This window comes from Taurulus bubalis (assembly GCF_910589615.1).
Source record: "Taurulus bubalis genome assembly, chromosome: 2".
NCBI classification, from domain to species: Eukaryota; Metazoa; Chordata; class Actinopteri; order Perciformes; family Cottidae; genus Taurulus; species Taurulus bubalis.
In genome coordinates, this window is record NC_136590.1 from 24,534,434 (window position 1) to 24,556,242 (window position 21,809).

Below are 21,809 nucleotides of genomic sequence, written 5' to 3' on the forward strand. Positions count from 1 at the left end.
TTTACACAGCACAGGCAACGGTAAACAGTCATCTCTGAGAAGGGATCTGTGGTTAAAGGAAAGTTAAATCCGAGAGGAGAAAGTGGAGCAGGGGCACTTTCCCACTGAGACCACAAACAAAGCTCCTTTTCAAGCTCTTTTGTTGAATTAGTGACAGAAACATCTGACGAGAGAATCCGAATAAACGTTGACACAGTAGGTTAGTAAAATAAAAATCTAACTCAAATCTGCTGGTGTATTTGCTTTGTATTTTACACGACCAAAAAGCAGTTTGAGACCAGCTGGTTCACATAGTGGAGCGTTTAGTAGCTTCAGAACACAGATACCTTTTTATCGTAGTAAAAGCAACTTAAAGAAGAGTGAATATTGGACTAACATCCATCAAGTGGCCAAGTTGACTCCAGTTAAATAATAGCCCATGCTCTGTCACTATTGGATGTGTGACAGAGCATGGGCTAGTTTGGAAATGAGTCAAAAGTTTTAAAGTAAAATTTTATTCAACAATATATTTATTTGTAATCCATTCAGCGTCATTATGAATCCCGCCCTGTGAAGCTGGTTGAGGCAGAGAATATTAAATCAGGTTAGGCATTGACCTCAAGGACATAAGACCCGGACAAATCTGGTCACCGGTTCCTCGAGTGCAAGCTCTAGTTTAAATTTGTATTTCAAAGGACACTGAGCTTTATTTAGTGATGGATTAATACAAATGTTGTATTAAGTATCTGGGCGCCATGTTGAACTGCAGAAAAGGATAATTAACTTATATTTACATGACATGAACAAGACGTTGGGGAAAATTGGGCTTTTTATTTTTAAGTTCAAGATTGTGATTTTATAATATACATTTTGTTCCTGTGGCTGCATTTGTGAGAGCTGAAAATTACATATTTACTCCATACATTTTGTAGAAACAGAGTGTTTTATTTAAAATAAAATAAAATGCTATTTTTTTTCCCACATTGTCCTTTTCTCTCTTCAAGAGAACTGGGCATAAAGAGGCTATCATGACATCACGCCTCCCAGCAGGATAAGTGACTCATTTCTAGGAAACGTGCTGGAAACTTTGAATATTGAGAGACCATCATCTAATTCGGTGCGGAAACACAGCGTCACTGCATGAAGTGCTGACTCTGGGCAAAGCAAACTGCACCGGACGGAATATTAAACGGCTTGTGTTGAATGTTGATGGACAATAATTTAGACACACATCAAAGGGTCAAAACTGTAGCTTGTGTGGATCTATTTGTGATGTGATGATGTTTTCCTTGCAGGTTATCGAAAGAGACAGAATGAGGAAGTTCCAGTCCTTCGTCCTCTGGGCGCTGCTCTGTAGCTGCTTGACAACGCGGGCAGAGATCTTCACCTCCATCAGTAGGTTTGAGCTCGAGACACAAGTGACATTGAGGCTAATGCCGAAAATAAACCTAAGTAACCGCCTTTTCTTAAGACACTTCAACATTCACAAGAGGGCTTTTTACTGATGTATTTTATATCGTAGAGCAAGACAAAAGAACTCTCTTCAGCTTGTGTTTGACCCCAGGCGGCAACCTCCGGGTCTGAAAAACAAAGAGCCAATATTAAAGTGTCTCAAACGTGCATTCCTTTTAACATCCAGCAGGGGGCGACTCCTCTGATTGTATAGATGTATATGCTTCATGCGTTAAAGCTGTACTCTCTCTCCTGACCACCAGGGGGCGACTCCTCTGGTTGTATAGAAGTCTATAGAAAATTACTCTCTTGATTTATTCCCTCAGTAAAGATTGTGAACATGAGTGTATGTCTCAATCTCTAGTTTCAAGTCTTCTTCAGCAAGATGTTCATTTAGTAAATTATGGTAATTTAGAGTCAACCAGACCATAAAGCATGGGATGCTTTAGGGGCGGGGCTACAAGGCGATTGACAGGTCTCTACCACGGCGGTATCTGGACTGGGAGTTGTCATACGTCATCCCTGCAGCACTTTCCAGGAGTTTTGAGCTCAGGAATGCATGGCTTTTCTTTGCCATAAAAAAGTTTAAACAGAGGAAGTGGTTAAAGAGGCCAGTTCAGTTTATTTTGAGGAACCCTGAATAGCTTTTATGAGAAATAATTGTGGTCCACTGATTCTTTAAATAGAATTTGAAAAAAACATCTCTTTCTTCTGGAGTCGGGGGTCATTTTCTTGATTTTACATAATTTCTTAAATTCACTTTTTAAAGTCACTTGCATATGATAGATACCCATGTGTTTTACATCTAAAATTGCAGAACAATCTCAGCTCTCTATATAATGAGGCACCATTGTCATAAGGCAAAAGTGTACAGAGAAATATTACTCTAAAACTGAAAAATATAATCTAGATTTTGGAAAATCTTCATATCTCTTGTGAAAACATAGCTTTACTCAGGAGGTCGAACTGTTTTGGTGCTTGAAATTAGTTTACCAAAGGTCTTAGGTACACAAAAGCAGTGAAATATATGACTACAAAAATGGTAGAAACATGTAAATAAATGTCTAAAATCAAATGTATTCTTATATGGTGAGATGATGAGCTGTGGCTGGCGTTGTGGCCTTCAGTGATGATTTGGCAGAGACGGACTGGAGGCAGGAGGTGGAGCGGTACCAGCTAGATTTAGTTGGGCTCACCTCCCCGCACAGCATGGGCTCTGGAACCAAGCTCCTGGAGAAGGGTTGGACTTTGTCCTTTTCTGGAGTTGCCCAGGGTGAGAGGCGCCGGGCGGGAGTGGGGATACTCACGAGCCCCCGGCTGAGCGCCGCTATGTTGGAATTTTCCCCGGAGAACGAGAGGGTCGCCTCCCTGCGCCTACGGGTTGCAGGGAGTAAAGCTCTGACTGTTGTTTGTGCTTATGCACCGAACAGCAGTTCGGAGTATCCGGCCTTCTTGGAGTCGGTGGGAGGGGTCCTGGAAAGGGCGCCGCCTGCCGACTCCATAGTTCTCCTGGGAGACTTCAACGCTCACGTGGGCAATGACAGAGAAACCTGGCGGGGCGTGATTGGGAGGAACGACTTGCCCGATCTGAACCCGAATGGTGTTTTGTTGTTGGACTTCTGTGCTAGCCACAGTTTGTCCATAACGAACACCATGTTCGAGCATAAGGTGGCTCATAAGTGTACCTGGTACCAGAACACCTTAGGCCGGAGATCAATGATCGACTTTGTAGTCGTATCATCTGATCTGCGGCCGTATGTCTTGGACACTCGGGTGAAGAGAGGAGCAGAGCTGTCAACTGATCACCACCTGGTGGTGAGTTGGATCAGATGGCGGGGGAGTCGGCTAGAAAGACCTGGCAAGCCCAAACGTGTAGTGAGGGTGAACTGGGAACGTCTGGCGGAGGACCCTGTCCGGGAGGTCTTCAACTCCCACCTCCGGAAGAACTTCTCACAAATCCCGAGGGAGGCTGGGGACATGGAACCCGAGTGGACCATGTTCAAAGCCTCTATTGTGGACGCGGCTGCTCGGAGCTGTGGCCAGAAGGTCATCGGTGCCTGTCGTGGCGGAAACCCGAGAACCCGGTGGTGGACACCGGGGGTGAGGGAAGCCGTCAAACTGAAGAAGGAGGCCTTTCGGGCCTGGCTGGCCCAGGGGTCTCCTGAAGCAGCTGACGGGTACCGGCAGGCCAGAAGGGCTGCAGCTGCGATGGTCGCGGATGCTAAAACTCGGGCATGGGAGGAGTTCGGGGAGGCCATGGAGAAGGACTTTCGGTTGGCCTCAAGGAAGTTCTGGCAAACCATCCGACGGCTCAGGAAGGGAAAGCAGGGCCTACCCCAGGCTGTTCTCAGCAGGGGGGGGGAACTGCTGACCCGGACTGGGGACATCGTCGGGCGGTGGAAAGAGCACTTTGAGGAACTCCTAAACCCGGCTAACATGTCCCCCGGAGAGGGGGCAGCGCCGGAAGACTTTGGGGTGGTTTCTCCCATATCCCTGGCAGAGGTCGCTAAGGTAGTCAAAAAGCTCCTTGGTGGCAAGGCGCCAGGGGTGGATGAGATCCGCCCTGAGATGCTGAAAGCGCTGGACATTGTTGGGCTGTCTTGGTTGACACGCCTTTTCAGTGTCGCATGGGGGTCGGGAACAGTGCCCATGGACTGGCAGACCGGGGTGGTGGTTCCCATCTACAAGAAGGGGGACCGGAGAGTGTGCTCAAACTATCGTGGCATCACACTGCTCAGCCTCCCGGGAAAAGCTTATGCTAGGGTGCTGGAAGGGAGGCTCCGACCGCTTGTCGAACCTCAGATTCAAGACGAGCAGTGCGGATTCCGTCCCGGTCGTGGAACAGTGGACCAGCTCTTTACCCTTGCAAGACTACTGGAGGGGTCCTGGGAGTTTGCCCAACCAGTCTACATGTGCTTTGTGGACTTGGAGAAGGCTTTCGACCGGGTCCCTCGGGGGGTTTTGTGGGGGGTGCTGCGGGAGTATGGGGTGCCGGACCCGTTGGCACGGGCTATCCGGTCTTTGTACGCCTGCAGTAGGAGCTGTGTTCGTATCCTCGGTAGTAAGTCAGACGCGTTCCCGGTGGGTGTTGGCCTCCGCCAGGGCTGCCCTTTATCACCGGTCCTGTTCGTGACTTTCATGGACAGGATATCTAGGCGCAGCCAGGGGCCGGAGAGGATCCGGTTCGGGAGTCTCGGGATCGCCTCTCTGCTGTTCGCGGATGATGTGGTCCTGTTTGCCTCCTCGGATTGTGACCTCCAGCATTCACTGGGGCGTTTTGCAGCCGAGTGTGAAGCGGCAGGGATGAGAGTTAGCGCCTCCAAATCTGAGGCCATGGTGCTCTGCCGGAAACCGGTGGATTGCTCCCTCCAGGTGGGGACAAACTGCCTACCCCAAGCGAAGGAGTTCAAGTATCTCGGGGTCTTGTTCACGAGTGAGGGTAAGGTGGAGCGAGAGATCGACAGACGGATCGGTGCGGCTGCAGCAATAAAACAGGCGCTGTACCGGTCCGTCCTGGTGAAGAGGGAGCTGAGCCGGAAGGCGAAGCTCTCTATTTACTGGTCGGTCTATGTTCCAACCCTCACCTATGGTCACGAACTCTGGGTCGTGACCGAAAGAACGAGATCTCGAATACAAGCGGCCGAAATGAGCTTCCTCCGCAGGGTGGCCGGGCTCACCCTTAGAGATAGGGTAAGGAGCTCGGACATCAGGAGGGAGCTTGGAGTCGAGTCGCTGCTCCTTCGTGTCGAAAGGAGTCAGCTGAGGTGGTTCGGGCATCTAGTCAGGATGCCTCCTGGACGCCTCCCATTAGAGGTTTTCCAGGCACGTCCAACTGGTAGGAGACCCCGGGGAAGACCGAGGACACGCTGGAGGGATTATATCTCCCGGCTGGCCTTGGAACGCCTCGGGATCCCCCAGAATGAGCTGGAAAGTGTTGCGGGTGAGAGGGAAGCCTGGGTCGGCCTGCTGAACCTGCTGCCACCGCGACCCGACCCCGGATAAGCGGCTGATAATGGATGGATGGATGGACTGGAGGCTGCTAAAGCGATGCTGCATGTTGTCCTCTGGACCCTGGCAGCTGCAAATCCTCTGTAAAATACATTGCTAATAGTTAGTATAAGTTCACTGAAAGAAAGTAACAGGATAGTGACAATATTTGATTATGCCCCGTTCAGTCTCATAACCACCCTGTACCCATTTAGCTACTGCACCGCTACTTCCCGTTAGCGCGCAGCTAACCTAACAGCATGGTCATTTCAGTCTCAAACACATAACAGAGATCCCACACAACTAAGCGTACTACGTTCGCTGAACGAAAGTTAACAGGGATCGTGACAATATTTGAACACCCACCGTTCAGTTTTTTATCCACCCTGTAGCCATATATAACCACGTTAGCGATCGTTAGCTCGCTACCCGCTAGCTTCGTGTTAGCAGCAGCTCTATCTGGCTACAGGTCCCATTACTAACGTAAATATGCTATTGCAAAGTTCAGTAAATACACTTACCCATCTTCAAATGGATCCCTTTGCTTGGCGTTGTCCTGTACATCTCAGGGATCGACTCCTTCTATTTATGGTTGAAGTTGCGTCGTTCTCCAGTATAGCTTCGCTCAGCCTGCCTGCTTTCTTTTTCTCTCTCTCCCGGTGAAGCTGTGTACGCATCATATGACACGTCTGGGTGTGTAGAATGCTCTATCTTGCTGTATGAATCTCATATAATCTCGCGGACACAGGGCAGATGAAGCTGAAGTTTAACGAAATCTTGGAGACGTGGAACCATATTTCTGTGCAGAATTATCGTGACGGAGTGAATATTTTCAAAACGGCAGTATCGTGTAGCGCGTCGGCGTGCTCGAAAATCTCGAAGGGTTAAAAGTAATCTGCTGCATATAAATGGTTTCCTTTGTCCAAACTGTCCTTCATCTATTCTGAGAGGAGCATCCCTGATTTACAGAGTTTGCGTCACATCACTCACTAGGTATCAAACCGTCCCTTCGAACTCCGTGATTGACTGCACTTGGCTGGGCGGTTATCGCGGTTGCATGCAGAACCAATGACAGTGTTTAATTTCTCCTCTTCTGCTTATGCGCGCTGCTGAATTGTTTAAGATGCACGCTCCACTCGGAGGCTCCTGGATGAATGACCCACTGTGAGTCATTCTGTCCAATCAGACCGGGGATTCAAGTCTGAGGAAAGCGATGTTACTAAAAATACTTTTCATCAGCCTTTTAAAGTAAATTACAGGAGCCTTTTTGATTAAATGTTAGAAAATATTGCTTTGTGGAGTTTTGAATTGGAAAGAGAAAATATGTGTCTCGGAAACACTGAATATCAAGGAATAAAATAAACACATGGAACGCTTGATGACCTCACTCACCTTCAGTATCCGTCTCTCTCTGCAGGCCAAATGACCGACCTGATCCACACAGAGAAAGAGTTGGTCCAGTCTCTGAGGGATTACATTAAAGCAGAGGAGTCCAAGCTTGCTGCTGTCAAAAGGTACGTTTGAACCCTGTGACTTAAACACAACTCAAGTACTATGGTTAGCTTAATCCGGTCATGTAATCTCATATGATGACTTTATCTTCAATCTAGCTTCAAAACTGAGGCCAATACCGCCTCTGAAAGACAAGTGTGTGTAAATGTTAGATATGAAAATGGAAAATAATATTATTGAGTATGTTAAATAATGTTTTATACTTGTATGTAGAATTATAACATATGTATCTGTAAAAGGAGCTTTTCCAGTAGTAACAACACTTGTCTGTCTGTCCGTCTGTCTGTCTCACAGCTGGGCCAACAAACTTGACGCTCTGACCAGAGTGTCCACCTCTGACCCAGAGGGCTACCTGGCCCACCCAGTGAATGCCTACAAACTGATGAAGAGACTCAACACGGAGTGGTCTGAACTGGAGACTCTGGTGCTGGAGAACCCCTCCGATGGTAAGGAAAGGAAAGGGAAGGGAGGGAGGGATGGTTGATAAGCGGATAGAAAGTGGATGGATGCGACTAATTATTTAGAGGCTCCCCTCGTTGATGTGGTTTACCATGAGCTGCTGGAATAGATTGTTGGAGAAGTGAAGTGTCTGGTTGAAGAAGAGGGATTTCCATGTCTTGGGAGAGTGCTGCAAATAATGATTCACAGAAAGGAGGTGAGAGACGTTCAAGAGTGGAACAGCTTGGTCTGGTCCAGTGAGTCTGGTCCAGTGAGTCTTGAGACTCTTTCCACGGAGCTCCTTTCAACATGAGCAGAGAGCTGGCAGCAAAATGTGAAACGCAGAGCGGATGCGAGTGAAGCGTCACTCCAGCTGCAGCGTGGACATTTTCTGCTGATCTCGGCTCAAATACTCTCCGAAGAGAGAAAAAGAGTCTGTCGTGTTTTAGCTGCAGCTGGTCCTCATCTCTGCATATTTTGGCACATGCTCTGCTTCTCGTGTGTGTTGTTTGGACCTGAGGCAATCGGGGAGGCAGATAGCAGGAATGATGTGTCACACAAGTGTATACGTGGCCGTGAGTCAGAGAGATTGGATGTAAACCTCACGTGGAAGACGTGCAGGAGCTTCAATGTGTTAAGAGAATTGATCCTCTTCCGTTTTATGTTTTGGAAACACGGATGTGTTTACTTTGCCGTGTCAATAAAGAAAGTAAAAAAATAAAACATTAAAACTCAAAAAACTAAATGGAATTTGGACTTTTGCCAATAATTATTAGTTTAGGCTCATTCACGCAGATTGCAATCGCATCAGACTCCGTGCAAATCACAGAAAATATTGAATGAAAATGTCGCATAAGCCCTCTGGAGTTTCTTTTCGTGAATTATCAAGATTTACGGAGCAGCGGGTTGTGATATCTGACATGTAGAGATGAAATAAGAAGAATACAGACAACCAAACATGGTAATATTTCTTCAATACATTTGTTTTAGAGATTGTTAGTCATCATCATTAGCCACATAGGAGACACTGGATTTGAGTGATTGGCGGGATGAGAACGATGATATTCACTCGGATGCCCATCTGAGTTCAGAACAGGCTGTAAGTTAAATATATATTAACTGAATATATTAAAGATATTGGTGAAAGTCGTTGTTACCTTTTGTTTTCATCGGCAATTTTGGCTGCGAACACATTGAGATCAGGTGACAGAGGAGGAGAACGAGGATGGCGACACAAACAAAAGTCCATTAGAAGTTTTATTGTTAAATGCATTTATATTTAATGAGCCTTAATGCTTTACTTTATTGTAAGTGGAACATTCACTCAAAGGTTTTAAAAACAATCAATCAATTAAGTTTGATTTATTTAGCACTTTTCAAACAAATCTTATGCATTTCAAAGTGATTTACAAATGATTGACAAAATGAAAACAAGATGAATATGGGGGGGAAGGTGAAGAGAATAACGCACTTAAAATAAGAATATGGAAAGATAAATAAATAAAATATATTAAAAAAACACTGAATAAAGTGATCATTGTAAAACAGTAGAAAAGTACAATTAGAGAGACATAAAATAAGAAATAAAATATGTATAAATACTAAAACCACATTAACACATTCAGACCCTGCTGCAGTAAAATGAGTGTTTTTCTAAAGGGATCCTGGTACTCAGATACATTACCACTTTAGTCCACAGGGGGCGCCAGAATCAACACTGAATTAAAGTTCTTCGCAGTACCTTTTAATGAACTTCCATCGTGACATTTCCGACCTGACTTTTTCTATCCAGGGTTCATTTCCAACATGTCCGTACACAGACAGTTCTTCCCAGATGAAGAGGATGAGACGGGCGCAGCCAAGGCGCTGATGCGTCTTCAGGACACGTACCAACTGGATTCTGAGGCCTTCTCCAGAGGAAAGCTGCCTGGTAACCAAGGACTAAACATGAATACGTTGAGAGGGACAGACGAGCGTGATCATTAATGAAATAATGAGAGGAATGCAAAACCCAACCCACCCGTGATGATTTTAAACTGGCGTGTTTATTCTAAAACCATAGTGAGAGGCTGTTTTGAGTTCAAGATCATGTTGTTTTGACCTCACTTCTTCAAGGGTTTAGGGTTAAAGATAGTTTAAGGTGTTATTTCAGAGTTAATACTTTGGCTCTGAATATTGAGGATAACTGTGCATGTGGTTAGGAAACAAATGTTAAACTAGAACAAAAAGTTCTAGTTGCCTCACACAAGGACACATGTTGAATCTGTTGTCCTCAAGTTCGGCTTTATTTGTTAATGCAGACTTCAGATTTGTTTGTCTTTTTTAGGGGGGACAAGAGAAATTTAGGGGGATGTCACATAGAAGTGATGTACATGATCTAAAAGCTCAAGATGAATTTAAATAAAGTTCAAAAGGGCTTTTTTAGGAGTATGTGACGGTAATTCTCATAAGTTGTTGCAGCAATGTATAGGTTGCATTTGGTGCTAAATAAAATAAAGTTATTTTTTTCATCACTTGAGAATTGATAGAAATGAACACAAATCCCTCCAAAATATCACATTAAGACATCAAGACCTTGAGGACACCATTGAAAAATACATCCTGGGATTTGGTATCATAAACCTATGACATTTGGAGATTTCTGCATGTTTCAGCTATTGGATGATGAGCATTTCATGTTCTGTGAACTGCTCAGAAATCCCCTTATTGTTTATTTACCTTAAAGAAGCCGTACATCCTCTGAATGCTCAAGATCCCGCCTTAGTTGTTGTAACGTTTCATGAGGTTGTGTTTATCCTCAAGGTCACAGCAGGTCGTTTTGGAAAGTGACGTCAAGTTTCAAACAATGGCCTCACTGTGTGAAATTGGATGACAAACATCATCACACATGAATATAATATAAATCACTGGATCCACAAGAGTTACAGATGTCCAGCCGAATCCAATTTATGCAAGAAAGACTCTTAAATCTTTGTTTATACTTGCGCTTGGTGCGGAAAAAACAAGTTAAGTATTAAAAACATTATGAAGAAACAAAGGTTGAATATCATGATATCCACGATTTTATTTGTCTGCAAAATATTTACTTTTTTAAATTAAGACCTGTAAATTAAGATGTCAATAGGGATTTTTTTTCATCAGTCAACTATTCGTGATCGCACTAGGCAATTTACTTTTTTTTAAGAGGTCAACGACCACTGAGTATAAACTAAGTTCTTGGGACCCCAATAGGCAGAAATATTCAAATACATGATTGTACATGCATTTTTACTGCATGCAGAAACCTACATCCTTCAAAAACTGCCATGCCAGTTTTTCCTTCAGTTGTGTTTTTGTGAGCATTCGGCGCTCTTCTTGCTGAGTCAGAATCCAGTTTCCTTAGTGGACTGACTGCATGTCTCAAACTGCCAGCCATCAAAACACTTAAAGCTGATTTAGAATTGATAAATGTCCAAAAAAGTGACAAATAGGAACCTTACTGAGGTAGAAATTGCATTTTCATGTTTCAGATTATGCTTAATTCTGCAGAAATTAAAAAAATCTGAAGCAGTAGGAGTGACACCGGAGAACAATACTTTTAAAAATCAAAGACAAAGAAGAAAATTAGACAAACTTTAGGAATTCCATGCAAAAAAACATGCACATTATAGGAAAATAAGCTAAACTAAAATACTAAATATATTATGAGCATCTGAATTGTTTCCAAAATGAGTCATGATTAATTAATAAAACCCTTAACATGATCCATGTTTGATGAAATAAACGTGATAAATATATCGTGATTCTCGGTATATTGAATCTCGCTCCAGGGATGCACGCCAATGTCTTACTGACTGTGGACGACTGCTTCGATATGGGCAAGACGGGTTACAACGACGCAGACTATTACCATGCGGTGCTGTGGATGCAGCAGGCCCTGAAGCAGCTGGACGGCGGGGAGGAATCCGTGGCTTCCAAGGCAGACATCTTGGACTACCTCAGCTACTCCGTTTACCAGATGGGAGACCTCCCTCGAGCCATTGAGCTGACCCGGCGGCTGGTGGCTATTGGTAAGATGACATGAGCTAGAATCAGTGTGCTTCCTAATAAACACGACACAAATAACCCTAATCTACAAACTCCAGTGTTTGAGAACATTTTGAAATCTTTATAAACACTTCCTGAGGGAATTATCTTAAACCTGCATTCACTCTACTTACCACCAGGGGGCGACTCCTATGGTTGTATAGAAGTCAATGCTTCATGTGTTAAAGCTGCATTCTCTCTCCTGTCCACCAGGTTGTATAGAAGTATACAGCATGATGTTCATTTAGTAAATTATGGTCCATTTAGTGTCAAACAGAATATAAAGCCGGGGGTTCTTTAGGGCGGGGCTATAAGCTGATTGATAGGTCAATTATATGTCATTTCAAGACTTGCAGCCTCTCAGGCTGAACCGTTCACCAGGGGACGTCAGTTAGGTCCCTAAAGTTTTAAAGCTTTCGGGGGATGTCAGGATTCAACCATCAAGGGTTAGGGTGGATGGGTTCATGCTCTCAGCTTTTAGAAGTTGAGAATAGCACTTGTATGTAAGTCGCCCCCCCCACACACACACACACAAACACAGACACCGGCTAGCCGACCAATCTGTGAGGTAATTGGTGGGTTGCTGAGGTTCACCCTCCTGAGTCGGAGTTGCAGGGTGTTGTCCATCCGAAGTAGGAGCTCGTGGTTTGTAACCTTATTTCAGCATCGAGGGCTCAGCTGAAAGCTGCAGACCATCATTCTTAGGTCTGTGGTTGGCGTCTTTACTTGACCTACAACAGTAGTTTAAAATTCACATTTAACGGCTCATTCGTGCATCAAAACAGAAACCTGTAACGGATTAAACAATTTATTCTGTTTTCGAGGGGAATCGTTACACAGAAAATTACATTTATTTATAAGAGCTACAAAAGGTAACCGTTTTGAAAAACAAAGAAAATCTAAAGTTCGAGGGATGGAAATAGAACAGATAACTTTATTTTTTAAAAGCAATGCCACACCATGAAATACTCAAAATGTCCTTTTAGTACCCAAAAGTCTAAATACTCACTAATTTTAACTGCTCAATATACTGCTGGGTAGTTTATTTATTTCACAAAATGATCATGCGTTTTGTATTAATAGCTGTTGAATAAAAGTAGTTGAGATAAATGTACAATATTTCCCTCTAACTCAGTAGCAGAGTAGAAGTATTAGGAAGCTTAAAATGTACTATTTTTGACGCCTCTGGAGTTGATTGAAGCTGAGTGGAAGTGCGTTTCCAGCTGCCATTCTAGTGAGTCGTTTCCTCTTTTGTAACAGTTAGAAGGACTAGGACCCAGAAGCACGACTTACGAGACAGAGGTAGAACAATAAGAATCCTTTACTGAACAGGTGAACTACAGATAACACACAGGGACCGCTGGAGAGCTAGGTTCTAAAGGGACCTGAAGGGAACGAGGGCTGACGAGGAGGGAGTGCCTGACACAATGAAGGGGGCGTGGAGCAGGATCTGAAATGACAGGACAGTTAATAAACAGACAGGATGAAAACAACTAATAGAGAAATGTGTGGCGCTGAACCGTGACATCTTTAATGAAACCAGACAGTACTTGAGGAAAGTAAATAATACTTTAAAAAGCTAAAGTTGGAGAGATAAGAAGCTGTGAAAGCTTTTCTCTATGTTTTAGTCATGTATAACTATTACATAATACCTCATGAAAGGGGAAAGCTTGTTTTAAATGAAGCTGTTTGATAAACATTAGATTAAGTTTCTTCTCCGCTCTACAGGTTATTAAACTTCAGCTCAGAGTTGATCCACTAGCATTGAACTGTGTCTTGTACTGACAGCCCCTGGCCACCAGAGGGCAGGAGGAAACCTGCGTTATTTTGAGCGGTTGCTGTCAAAGCAGCTCAAAGAGCAGAACCAGGACTACCAGCCGGCCTCCGAGGAGCCCATCCTGCTGGGAACCTACCTTCGACCCAAAGACCACCTCCCAGAGAGGGAGACCTACGAGGCTCTCTGCAGAGGGGAGGGGCTCCAGATGGTGAGGCCTATTGAGAAGGAGGTGGTCTGTGATGGAAATAAATACTTTGTCTTTATGTACAATCTAAAGTGTTATTAAGGGGAGACACTACAGGGGTGTGGTTAAAAAATAAATAATACTAGTAATCACCATGAAACTTCCCCAGTTAATTACTGACATCAAGACTATTAGTTTTTGTATTACAAGTTTTCTGAATTTAGGAGAAATCTACAGACCAAACAGACAAAGTAGTTAAATAAACACCAAAATGTGTATTTTTGATGTTTTCTTTCAACCAGTCTGAGAGGACGTGTGATGGAAAAAAAATTTAATCTGAGAATGTATCAGTGCATGAAACCTTTTTTTTCCTGTAGTGTCTCGCCTTTAATCATAAAGCATCTTTTTGATCGATTTTTATTGTGTTCATCGAGTGCTTATTTTCATGACAAAAATACTTTGGGTCTAAATTAATTTATATTGAACAGAAAGATCACAACAATGATTAAAGGAATATATTGAATTGCAATATAATCCTATAAGAAACGTCCACTTCTAGTCGCCCTACATCGAGCCTCTCTCTCGACACGATCACATTTTCTTGTGTTTCACCAGAACGACGCGCGGCGCAGCCGGTTGTTCTGCCGCTTCCAGGACGGGAAGAGGAACCCTCGCCTCCTGCTGAAGCCCATGAAGGAGGAGGACGAGTGGGACAGCCCTCACATCGTTCGCTACCTGGACGTGCTGTCGCACGAGGAGACGGAGAAGATTAAGAAGCTGGCTAAACCCAGGGTGAGCCTAAAGAATACATGAATGATAATAAATCTACAAACTCGCTCAGCACAAGGCGCTCGTACTGATAGAGTCTATGAAGACTGTCTGAGGATGTATTTTTCTTCTGGACGTCATCAGCGAGAGTCGGGGCTCTTTTCAACATCAACTTCTAGGTTTTATGTTTTCACTTTGCTAAAAGGCCCCAAAAAAAAGAAGAAAAGAGGTAGATACATTTTTAACCCGAGCGTTCACCTTGAACATCTCAAACTGAGATGTCATGACTATGACGACAAACACTTTGTTGTTGTTTTTTTCAGCTTGCTCGAGCGACGGTCCGTGACCCCAAAACAGGCGTCCTGACCACCGCCAACTACAGAGTCTCAAAAAGGTAATGGAGAGGTTCTCCTCCGTCAGTAACTCGATCACTGAGAAGACCGAAGCTAGATGGTGTGTGTGTGTGTGTGTGTGTGTGTGTGTGTGTGTGTGTGTGTGTGTGTGTGTGTGTGTGTGTGTGTGTGTGTGTGTGTGTGCGTACTTGTGTTTCCAGTGCATGGTTGGAGGAAGTGGACGACCCGCTCATTGTCAGAGTAAACCAGAGAATAGAAGACATCACAGGCCTCGAGGTCGACACTGCAGAGTTACTACAGGTAAAGTAACGCACTGGAAAAATACTTCACTACCTGAATTAATCATGAATTGCAGCTTTTTTTTCATCTTTACTAACACTTTACAAATGATCTTATTAATCATCTGTAAGTCCTTAATACTTCATTTACAAATGGGGAATCCATCATTCATAAAGTATGAAAAACCAAGCTTATTAATCAAGAATGAAACATTTATAATGCACATTTGTAATTTATAATATAAATGTGTTTATGAATTGCATAGTAATGAGTTACTAATAAGTGTTCATGTTGGAATAATGCTTTATAAATTATGAATTCAGGGTTTATTCATGCTTTACTAATGCTAAATAGTGTGTACTTATTATAAAGTGCTATCAATTAGTTTAATAATTAATCATCTTTGTCGACGGATCACCAGGTCGCTAACTATGGAGTCGGAGGACAGTACGAGCCCCATTATGACTTCTCAAGGGTGAGTTCATTTGTGTGTGTGTGTGTTGTATTTATAGAAATAGATCATTTGAATTCTGCACAATGTCTTAATTCTTTGCTTGTTGAAAAGCTGTTTATCTTTAACACGATAAACCCTCCATCCTTTGAATGTTCTTTTATACTGTGGAGATCTGAGACTGTTGTTCCCTCTGTGTGTGACACCTGGGAACCATCTGTGACATGTGATCTATACATAAGCCACGCTCCCTCCGGTGTCCTCCACAGGGCTTCATTTATGAAGAAATATGTACGATAGTGAACGGCGAGAGACGAATAATAGTTTGATCTTGTTTGGACTGTGCCGTGAATTACACATTTGATGTTTGTAATTTTAAAAGATCATTTTGCAAGTTTAGAAAGTTGCAAGTTATCATAGTAATACACCAAAATGGGCGTTACCTAGGCGAAACATTGTCTTACTGGAGAACATCCTGCTACGAAACACAAGGGCACCGCAGCTTCAGAGAGAGACGTCACTTACGCCGCTTTTTGGGTGCGTCGTCTTTCTGATTACATATTTTCAGTAAATAAAAAAATAAAAAATGCGACTTCCTTGACTTGCAAAATTATCATCTTTTTTTTGTTGAGAAAAATCACATCATGTGTAATAAATGGCTCAATTCAAACATGATCAAAAACACATTTCTCTCTCGTCGTTGAGTGACGTACAGATATTTTTCCCAGGAATACAGACCATAATAATTCCACTGGAATGGGTGGGACATTCCTCACTATCACAAGCTTTACATTTTAAAACAGTGCAACTGCCACATGTTGTAACAACCACTGCAACATGAACCAACGACTGCAACATGTAACAACCATTGCAACATGTACCAACCACTGCAACATGTAACAACCATTGCAACATGTAACAACCATTGCAACATGTACCAACCACTGCAACATGTAACAACCATTGCAACATGTACCAACCACTGCAACATGTAACAACCATTGCAACATGTAACAACCACTGCAACATGTATCAACCACTGCAACATGAACCAACGACTGCAACATGTACCAACCACTGCAACATGTAACAACCACTGTAACATGTACCAACCATTGCAACATGTAACAACCACTACAAAATGTAACAACTGAATACAAAACATGGGCGTTGCTGCACAGTGAAATGTGTTGCACATGTTGTGTCGTTGTTACACAAAGCAGCGTTGTCACACCATGTGTTCGGCGGCCGGGCTCCGACTCCAAGTCTTTCCGGTGATGGGTTAAACCTTCTAACCATCTGTTGCAGCGTCCTTTTGACAGCAACCTCAAGGGCGACGGAAATAGACTCGCTACCTTCCTGAACTATGTAAGTACACGTGTGTGCAAGGAGAGCAGTGTTCTCATCTTGTGTTTTTACTCTTGAATTTTATCTTTGTAGAAAGATGAGCCTGATGCTTTCAAAAGATTAGGCACTGGAAATCGCGTGGCAACTTTTTTGAACTACGTGAGTACGTGCAATCAGTCGCCGTTGAATGAAGGTCGTGTGGCAGCGCCCCTAAAAAATCTACGCTTCAGCCTCATGAGCGAATGCATACGCTCTGGTTCAATCTTGGACTTGTATTGATTGACTTTCATTTTGGCATGTTTCAAAATCTAGAATTGCTCGACGTAATAGGGCAAGAGGCTGTAATTATTTCTACAGATTTTGCACGACTGAGAAACTTTGCTGACAAATATCTCAAAAGTGTTTCTGTCAATCAGTTCCAGTACACATTGTTGAGACTTTTGTTGGCCATCCTCCATTAACATGCTGATTTGGAAGCCACTCTTTATTTTACCCTCGCTAACACTAGAAATCCAATTATACACAAAAGAAAAATTATTTATGCACTTTTGCACTGAAACGTTTCAGAAAATGTATGAGTCTTTATTAATTCTGAATGAACAAGGATTAAACCATATAACAGGACAGAGTGCAGTGAAAACATTTATTCCTGAAGGGAAATTATAGCTAAGGTAACGTAGCAGCAGATAGTACAGAAATACAAATAAAAACTGTTAAAGAGTAATTAAACCCAAGAGTTTTAGCTAGATTGTGTTTTCCATAACATGTGCAGCATAACAATCAAACAGGGTAATTGAAGAGGTAGCAACTACTTTTGATTAATACTCCGTCTCTCCACAGTCTGCAAAGACGGGAGACGTTGGTTTTATAGCCAGATGATTTTCAGCTGAAAAATATAGTTTCCGAGTTTAGTTACTCTTTAAATTCTCAAAATATTGCAGAATAAAACTGTTTAATTTGTATAACTGTTCAAAGTGATCCAGAAAATATATGGTATGATATTTAGACAATAAACCATCCCTTCAGATCAATAAACATATCTGAAATAGCTTCAGCTACGTAACGGGAAACAACGTGATGAAAAACAGCCGGTGTGTCCGTTTAAAAGACCAGATTCCATTTTTCTTTTGCTCCGCTCAAGTATTTCTTTAGTCTTTCTCGTCTTCTCTCTCGCTGTAGTGCACATAGATACTTTCTTTCAGTTCTTTGTTGTGAAAAGATGTGTGACTTGTCATTTTGTGCATTTTTTTATTTCTCACAGGACCTTGTTTTATTTATTTGTATCACAATCCACTCATCAAGGAGTTTCTCGTATTAACTAAGTGAAATCAGTCCGAGGATTTAGTCGTAGTTGGGTGTAAACGGTTACATTTGTTATTCCGCCTGTGCAAATAGTATTGCTGTCTTCTGACTTTTTTTTATTTTTGATTAAAGGACATAACATAAAACTTGTAATGTGTTGGGTAAACATCCACTTGTATTTCTGGATGTACGCACACATTTAAAATGAATATCATGCCATTATTATCGCATTTGGGTTCATTAAAAGATAAATATATTATCATTATTATTATTTATTTTTAAGTAAAACAAATGTATACAGTATTTTGCTAAGGAGAAAAAAAAAGTATCTGTTGAGGATTAGCAAAATTTATTTTTTTAAGAAAAAAAAACGAGAAAGTTTCTAAAGTTTCGTTGTCTTTTCTCAGATGAGTGATGTTGAGGCGGGAGGCGCCACCGTCTTCCCCGACTTTGGGGCAGTAATCTGGCCTCGAAAGGTGAAACAACTGTGTGTGTGTTGAGTGTGTTTACGCTTTCTGTCCGTGAGTGAGTGAGTGAGTGTGTGTGCACCTCTCTGTCTGTCCGCGGCTAATGCACAATATTTTAAGGGCCCAGTTATGGCCGTGATCACAGTGCATCGCATTCAGCTTCTCTAACTTTCCCTTCTTCTCTCATGTGCACATCGGTCGTAACCATAATGTCTCCATTCGTTCCATTTCTCCAACAGGGGACGGCGGTGTTCTGGTACAATCTGTTCAAGAGCGGGGAGGGCGACTATAGGACCCGACATGCAGCCTGTCCCGTCTTAGTAGGAAGTAAATGGGGTGAGTCAAAGTTCAGATGCATCACAAATTTTAAAAACTATTACAATATTTGTATTTGTTTTGTACAGGGTTGCAAAACAGAATTCAAATTGTAGTCCCAATTTTCTAAAAAAGGACAGGAAAAAAAAAGAACTATTATATATGAATATATTGATCCATTCGTTTTGTATAAGAATATGGGTGAAATCAAACTCATACCCAGCGTAACATTAGCATGAAAACATGGTAGAATTAGTAAGCTAATGATAACTAGCTGACGACTTAATACTTCATCTACACACTCTTGGCACAAACGAAAGAAAAGCACATTGCTATTTCCAGATAATCAATAGATTTTCGATGTTTTTCTCATTTGCTTGCAGAATTGTATTTATTTCCCCTGCGGTGTGTCTTTTAAAGAAATTGTCCTAATAAATAGACACCTACAAAAAGATACTGTGTGATGTTAAAGGTAGTTTAATTAGGTTACATGTCAAATCATGTTTTTATCAGATTAGATTTTGTTATCCCTTCTATTACAAACGCACGCTGAACCTTTCTGGGGCAATGCATTCACCACATGGAAAAGTGTTGTTTTCTAATACAAAGGCTGTTTCTATATTTTTGGGTTGTTGGCTTTTTTCTGTTTTCAGTATCAAACAAGTGGATTCACGAGCGTGGACAAGAGTTCAGGAGACCATGTGGCTTGACAGAAGTGGACTGAAGTGTGAACCAAAGCTCCAGAACGCACACTCACCCGCATTAATGTCTTAATCTGGGAAACACTTCTCTCCCTCAATTGTATCTTCGGAGCTGGCTGGATAAAATCTTCTTTTTTAAACCAAAAGAAACAGGACTAGGTTCTCCGTCATGCATCCTCACGTCACCCAGACTTTATTCATATGGGTGAATTGACCCTCTGCTAAGCCCTGCCTCCTGCCGCTGCTGAAGCTGTGAGAGCTATGTTATCATGGAGGTTTTTTTTTGTTCCCTTTTTGCTAAATTCTCTGAATGAATTTGAGTTCCTTCTGGTAAACAGTTAGGCAGTGTTTACGTCTATGGCTTTTATTGTGAAATGTAAGAACGGAAGGAGTGGATTTGGTCTGCGCTGCTTTTGTCGAGGTTGAGAAGAGGAATAAAGTTTGATCGGACCACAGAGCCTCCATGTTGTTGCTGCACTATAGTGGACGCTTTGTTTATTTCCGACAGCAACCAATCACAACGTGATGTCTTTATTTGCACTATGTTGTTTAAAATATATTCTAGTGTAGCTTTTTAGTTTTGTGTGAATATTTATGACAAAAACAAAGGTTTAAAAAAATATGTTGACTTGCAAATTAATTGCAAAAGAAGAAAAAGAAATGCTCCCAGTGTGCGTTCAAGGGGCGGAGCTTAGCAAAAGGTCAATGAAGATATAATTGAACAAAAGTTATCCGTATTACCTAAAACGCAGCTTCTTAAGGTCATTCAAATCTGATTTAAGTAACCGGTAGATCCAAGTGTGTGACTCCTCTGCCTTGTATTTTTCTCCACTGATACCAAAAGCTATTACTTGTGTGTTTTTGGTTACAGCTCCCCAGCGTTCTCCACTCAGCAGCAGCGTTTTTCAACTTTTCAAAGTAAAAGAATTAGCATTGGTTGTGATACAGATGAGCCCTTATTTAATTTAGATAATATCTCTCTGTTAAAAACACCAAAACATACAGAAAGCGTGACAAAAACCTTATAAAATGGTATCAAAGAAGATCATTCAGATTTATTTGAATGTCACATATACATATCTTTAAGAGAGCATATATATGTTTAACATTTCCGGATAAGAAGCAGCAACAGAAAGAAGAAAAAGTTGTATTATTTTTTAAAACAGCTGTTGGTTACCATCAGTCTTTCAGACACAAATTGACTTCATTGCATCTTTATTGTTCACAACTTTGTGTTTACACTATTGAAATACTCCATTGTTCTTCACCGTTTTGCATCCAAAGTGTTTCAATTTCCTTTAAACCTGACAACAAAAAAACACATTTTCCCCAAATCATGTCCAAGATGTTTTTATTTATATAAACTTTAAATTATTACACTGTTATTTCACATTTTGTGCTCTTTCTACAAGATAGCCAACAAGTCAATAAATGGTGCCTGTTATTAAAATGTTTGTGTCTTTCCTGTTTCTCATGGTTTTCTCACATCATTGAGGGTTTTAGGCAGGCCAATGCTTCATGTGGTAAAGCTGCATTCGCGACTCCTCTGATTGTATAGAAGTCTATAGAAAATAACTCTATTTCTCTCTATTTATTCCTTCAGTAAACATTGTAAACATGAGTTTATGGTCTCAAGCTCTAGTTTCAAGTTTTCATTTCAGCATGATGTTTATGCTGAAATGCTTTGTTCAACATGAACTTTTGACCTCTGAATACAACAATTAGATTTTACTCTTTGCCTCATTTTAAAGAAAGAACTCATGATACACATGGAGGTAAACAGTAACAGCCCTGGTTCCACTTTCAAACCGTAGCATGGAAGCACAAGTTACATCAGTAAAAACATCCCTTTACTTTATAAAGTTCCTGCTGTTACATGTCATAACATCATGATTATAGTGGTTGCTTTACTTCGCTCAGAGTGTGGTACCACTGCATGATCTCTTCACCAGCTTAATTTTTAATTAAACGTATTGTCAACATGGGAGTATTGCGCCTGATATAACTTCTTCCTCTGTGCCATAGAGCTCCATTGTTGTCCAAAAACTAATAAAACAACATAAATGAGCCACATAAATAGACATGGAATAAAAGTAGAACAGATATTGAAAACAAAACTCCGTTGTCATTTGACTTTGTTGTCAGTTATGGTGACAACACACGTCAGTGGGGCAAAGCGTTGTCGGCACTCAGGAGACAGTTGCCTAGTTAGCTTCTTAGCTTGTCCTTCCCCAGAGCGGCGGGTAGTGAGGCGGAGGGACGGTTATAAACAGTGTAGCATTAAAGCATGGTGGAATTAACAAGTTAGCTACGGGTCCAGACGGCATCAGCTCAAGGCTCCTCAAGTCCTGCGCAGACCAGCTGTGCGAGATAGCAGAGCACATCTTCAACTTGAGCTTGAGGTTGGGGAAAGTACCACAACTATGGAAGAC

The 21,809-nt window shown here is 42.1% G+C and overlaps 1 protein-coding gene across 1 annotated transcript; it reads left to right on the top strand.

Moving 5' to 3' along the window:
* Positions 1–1,292: 1,292 nt before the first annotated feature.
* p4ha2 (procollagen-proline, 2-oxoglutarate 4-dioxygenase (proline 4-hydroxylase), alpha polypeptide 2) lies at positions 1,293–20,821 on the top strand (the record flags this gene model as incomplete). Its single annotated transcript, XM_079238020.1, has 15 exons — positions 1,293–1,374; positions 6,836–6,932; positions 7,225–7,376; positions 9,161–9,298; positions 11,178–11,417; positions 13,222–13,418; positions 14,010–14,186; positions 14,486–14,556; positions 14,716–14,815; positions 15,216–15,269; positions 16,554–16,613; positions 16,686–16,751; positions 18,302–18,370; positions 18,601–18,697; positions 19,330–20,821. 15 exons carry the CDS (start codon positions 1,293–1,295, stop codon positions 19,398–19,400), a joined length of 1,671 nt encoding a protein of 556 aa, XP_079094146.1. The 3' UTR covers positions 19,401–20,821.
* Between the last annotated feature and the right edge of the window lie 988 nt (positions 20,822–21,809).